Source organism: Fukomys damarensis, unplaced genomic scaffold (genome assembly GCF_012274545.1).
Source record: "Fukomys damarensis isolate Sample0158 unplaced genomic scaffold, DMR_v1.0_HiC HiC_scaffold_9, whole genome shotgun sequence".
In the NCBI taxonomy this organism is placed as follows: Eukaryota; Metazoa; Chordata; class Mammalia; order Rodentia; family Bathyergidae; genus Fukomys; species Fukomys damarensis.
Window position 1 is genome coordinate 5386504 of NW_022900921.1, and position 5525 is coordinate 5392028.

Genomic DNA, 5525 nt, shown 5'->3' on the forward strand with positions numbered 1-5525 from the left:
TCGCTATGTAGTTGAGACTGGCCTGGAACTCACTATGTAGCCCAGGCTGGTCTTGAACTCACAGCAATCCTCCTGCCTCAGCCTCCCGAGTGCTGGGATTACAGGTGTGTGCCACCGTGCCCGACTGCATATCTTCTTTTGATAAATGTCTATTCATATCATTTGACCATCAGTGTTTAACATTTTTGATAGGCTGGGGTTTATTTGGTTGGAAAGTTGTTGAAAATTTTAGATATGATATTAGTTCATATCAGAGAAATTATGTTAGTCATTCTAATTTAAATCTTGTTAATAAACTTCCTTCTTAGGTATTACATCAAATACCAATAACGGATCTATGATGGTACATGGTAGTTATGATGAAATTGAAGGAGGTGGCTTCTTGGGTGAGATACTGTGAAAGCTTTTTTTTTTAGTCTTCTTTTTCTGATTATAGAAGTAATATGTGTTCATTATAAAAAAACGAAGAAAACACTTAACAATCATGTCATGTAGCCGTACCTTCTAATAAAGAGTTTTGATTTCCATGCATTTAGAGTTACTTGTTATATTTTCCTCCTGTCAGTACTGGTATCATGGACTTTATTATTATTCTGACTGTATAGACTATTTTCATCAGATTTATTTAAATTTATTTAGCTAGTCCTATAAGTTGAACTTTTAAGATACTTTCATTAAACTTGTTTTAAATTAAAATTTAGTCTGAATACAAAGTTTAGTACATGATATGGGTCTGAGAAGGTAGCGTAGTGGTGGTGCACTTGCCTACCGTGTGCCAGGCCTAGGTTCAGTCTCCAGTACTGAAAATAAAAAGTACTACATGACACGAAAGTGAATTCACTAGACCAAACTTACTTTTGGTTATAGTCTCCATTAACTAGATTTTAATCATTGCTGTTTGTAACTGGTGTTTGTTTTTATTTTATAAAATTGGTAAATGGAAGTATTACATTAAACCAGAAGAGTTTGGAGTTATCATTCCCACAATTTAATGGACCTACGTGTTGATTTCAAGTATTTTGGAGTATAAAATAGAACTTAAAAGTTACCTTGTTTCTAGCAACACCACAGTTTGCTACTAAGAATCCCCAGATGAGCCGAGGTGTTGGATATGCATATCCCTCCTTACCTCCTGGTTATCAGAACACAGCACCACCTACCAGTGCAACTGGAATGCCATCTTCCTTGAATTACCGAAGTGGCCCCCAGGCCTTTCCTCAGGTAAAGTTGTTTTTTTAAAAAACATGTTTTCTACCTTTTGGTTAAAACTGTATATGTATGAAGAAAGTTTTAGGCAGATACAATGGGCCAGGAATGGTGTCACATGCCTGTAATCTTAGCACTTGGGAGGCTAAGGGAGGAGGATTACCATGGATTTGAATCTACTCTGTATTATATAATGAGTTCAAGGCCAGCCTGAACTATATAGCAAGACCCTGCCTTAAAAGTAAAAAAAATAATAAAGAAGGAATATTGAACATTTTGATTGCCTATTGTAAATTCTTTGTACTTAAATGTTTCTTCAGAACTAAAAGATTGACCAGTATCTTAGTTACTTTTCTCATTGCTGAGACGAAATACCTGACTCCCAAAGTTAAGAGAGGAAAGGTTGATTGTAGCTCAGTTTGCAGACATTTCAGTGCATAGTCAGTTGGCTCCAAGGCAGGGGCATGGTAGAGGAGAAACAGTGTGGCAGGCAGAAGGCAGCAAGCAGTGAGCAAGCAGCAGCAGCTCTGTTTCTGTCCCTTATATTTTTCCAGACCACATGCCCTTGGGGCAAGTAGCACTCACACCCAAGGTGGGCCTTCCTATTGTCCCCACTCAGAGCTATGCCGAACCAGTCAGTGGACTGGTTTAGCAATCACACATCCTCGATCCCAGAATTGCACACTCTAGACCCAGCCACCTCTGAAAAGCCCCACTTATGACCGCATGGGGCTTTGGGGGAACATCTAGAAGCAAAGCTATAACAAACAGGAAATTGAGAGTACACTTCTGTTACTAAGAGTGAAATGAACCAAGCTCCTACCACTCAGAAAGGTTACTTATTTTAAAATTATATTTGTGTCTGTAGACTCCCTTAGGTGCTAATCATTTAACGGCAAGCATGAGTGGATTAAGTCTGCATCCGGAGGGCCTGCAAGTTGTCAACCTTCTTCAAGAAAGAAAAATGCTTCCCACAACACCTTTGCAGCCTCCAGCTCCAAATTTACATGAAGACATCCAGAAGCTCAACTGTAACCCAGAGTAAGGCTTCAGATGTTTCTTATTAAATGTGATGTTGTGCATATTGTTTTCTAGTGTTTTTATTTTGGTTTGGTTTGTGTTTGTTTCAGGTATTATGAATAAGGCATACAAATAGGCTAATTTATGAAAAATTTCTGACTATAAAAGGTAGTATACATTTGAGATTTGATTAAATTAACTTCTTTTTGTTTTGTTTTGGTTTTGGAGACAGGATCTTGCTATGTAGTTCAAGTTGGCCTTGAACTCACTGTGGAGGCCAGGCTGGCCTCCACTTCTTGGCATTCATCCTGCCTCAGCCTCCTGAGTGCTGGGCTTGCAGGGGTGCAGCAGCAGAAGTGATGATTTGATGTAAATTAAGAAATAGCGGGGCCGGGGATTTAGCTCAGTGGTGCCACTGCCTGCCTTGCAAGCGCAAGGTCCTGAGTTTGAAAAAAAAAAAAAGAAATAGGTTTATAACATCTGACTTGATTGTTCTTATTAGCTTAATGAGATTATAATATTCATTAGCATTATGGTAGCTACATTCCAAAGTATATCCTAAATACTTGCCGTAAATTTAAATGTATGTAGTAAAGATTCTGATAAATTGAATTTCGCTATTTTTTTATAAAATTATTTTTTATTTGTTATTTTGAAATAGTATTTTTAGAACCTTCAGCAAAACTGAACTTTTATATCATAAACTTTGGCTCGGCCCAGTGGCGCACACCTATAGCCCTAGATCTTCAGGAGGCTAAGGCAAGGGGATCACCTGAGCTCAGGAATTTGAGAGCATCCTGGACAACACTCATCTCAAGCAAAACGAAGTAGTAATAAACCTTGCATATACAAGTTCGGGCCGGGGATTTAGCTCAGTGGTTCCGCTGCCTGCCTTGCAAGCACAATGACCTGAGTGTGATCCCCGGTACCAAAACAAAAACAAAAACAAAACAAAACAAAACAAGTTCATGTCATCACCAAGTAATTCCAGTGTAATCTGGCCTTGAACTCAGGCTGACCTTGAATTTATAATCCCTCCTCATCCTCCCAAATGCTGATATTATAGGTGTGTGCCCCCAGGCCTAGCTTGATTTAATATTAAGATGTGTGCCTTTTAAATTCTTTTTTTTCGGTGTGTGTGTCTCTAATAGTTTTTTTTTTTTGTATTGGGGATTGAACTCAGGACCTTGTGCTTGTGAGGCAGGCGTGGTGCCTCTGAGCTATATCCCTGGCCCCTGTGTGTGTGTGTGTGTGTGTCTCAAAATAATGATAACAGCTACTAACCCATACTTTTTACCTTGATACAGGTTATTTCGATGCACGCTGACTAGCATTCCTCAGACTCAGGCCTTACTGAATAAAGCCAAACTTCCCCTGGGGCTGTTGCTTCATCCTTTCAAAGACCTAGTGGTATGTTTCTCTATTGAAAATGTCTTATGGAAAGTCAGTGGTGAAAAATTTTTGGCAATTCAGGAACCTTATTTAGAATTTCAGCTATTTTAAAAAATTTGATCATTGACAGGTTTTCTTTGTGCTGTTTTGTTATTTATTGCACCTGTCCTGTGTCCCTTTTTCCTCTCTTACTCTATTTTAGATTGGTAATTTAAAAAGATTTTTAATTTATTTTTGAGACAGGGTCTCACTGTGTGGTGCAGGCTAGCAGTGAAGTCAAGGTGATTCTCCTGCCTCAGCCTCCCGATTGCTAGGATAATAGCTGTTCATCAACCACTCACATCAGTCATTGACAGATTTCTTTATAATCCAGGGAATAATTTTACTACTAAACACTTCCAAACAGAGTAAAATAAGTACGTTATTGAAAAATTCAAGAGCTGCTGAGTAGAATAGAAGTACTGAAAACAATAAATACCAGAACGATATTGTTGTAATATGTTATAAATTATTTACCTAATAAAGCTCTTTATCCTAATATACTCATTCTGCCATTCTTGGCATGAAGTTAGTTGCTTTAAGAAGTTGGCCCTCTCAATAAATAAAATAAAAAAGATAATAGTTCCAAAAGGGAAAAACCCTGATCTACCTTTGTCCTGAGGCTCTGGGACCTTGACACCTGTCCACATGCTCTTGAAGATTGGTGTTTGTTTCCCAAACCAAACCTCCATTTGGCGATAAGATTTTGTTTTCTTTTTGAAATCTTCCAGTGCTGGAATCACATCTGCAGCCTCATGTACTAGACAGGTGTTCTACCACCAAGCTGTATGCCCAGCTTTATTGATTTTTGACATGACAACTTTAGAGCCTTAATATGTAAGATAAACTTTAGATGTAATTTAACTTCATAACAAATCTTTTGTGAAGTCTAGTAGGCCTCATAATTTCACATCAGAAGCTTTGTAATGAGCTGGGCTTGGTGAGCTGGTGTAGTGTTACATGCCTATAATCCCAGCGTAGCAGGCAGAGACAGGAGGGTTTTCAGTTTGAGACCAGCCTGACTGTAGAGTGAGACTTTTTCACAAAGAAAGCTTTGTAATAATCTCATTGTTATGGAATGTTTTCCTGTTTCCTCTGCCATCTATCCCAGAAAGTATACTGTCTTGGTTTTGTAGTGTGTTTAATGAGAAGACAAATACTTATTTGATTCATTGATTAATTGATTGTTTTTTCTTTATGATTTTATGAGACAGGGTCTCGCTATGTAGTTTATTCTGGCCTTGAATCATTGCGATCTTCCTCTCTCAGCTTCCTGAATGCTGGGCATGCATGTGCCACCATGTCCAGCCAAATATTTGTTTTAAAAGGCAGATTTTAATGGGAAGGATGACAGAGAAAGTAGGATTTAAAATCAATACTTTTAAGTTATGTAATTTTTTTTTTCTTTTTCTTTTTGATACCGGGGATCAACTTGGAACCTTGTGCTTGTGAGGCCAATGGTGGAACCACTGAGCTAAATCCCCAGCTACATAAATTTTTTGTGTGGCAAAATTTTTTTCTTTCTTTTTTTGCTACTGGAGATTGAGCCTAGGACCTTCCTACTGAACTACATCCCAGCACCCTTCTCCCCTTTTTTGCTTTTTATTTTGAGACTGGGTCTTTCTAAGTCACTAAATTATATAGGCTAGGTTTGAATTTGTCATCCTCCTATCCTGCCTCAGTGACCCTTCTGTCTGCCTTTGCTTCCCAGCATGCTGGGATTATAAGTGTGTATGACCACACTTGATTTTTTTTTTTTTGGTAGTGGGGTTCGAACTCAGGACCTTCCACTTGTGAGTCACCACTGAGCTAAATCCCTGGCCCATCACACTTGATTTTGTGTGGGAATTTTTGGATTTTTTTTTTTT

At 38.3% G+C, this 5525-nt stretch overlaps 1 protein-coding gene across 1 annotated transcript in view; it reads left to right on the forward strand.

Moving 5' to 3' along the window:
• The window catches only part of Sec24a (SEC24 homolog A, COPII coat complex component), a 73775-nt gene that overhangs the window by 32416 nt on the left and 35834 nt on the right, over positions 1 to 5525 (forward strand). The window contains exons 4-7 of the mRNA XM_019209883.2: positions 309 to 386; positions 1061 to 1221; positions 2075 to 2247; positions 3534 to 3636. Of these exons, the coding sequence (XP_019065428.2) occupies positions 309 to 386; positions 1061 to 1221; positions 2075 to 2247; positions 3534 to 3636 (515 nt within the window). The remainder of the gene's footprint in view (positions 1 to 308; positions 387 to 1060; positions 1222 to 2074; positions 2248 to 3533; positions 3637 to 5525) is intronic.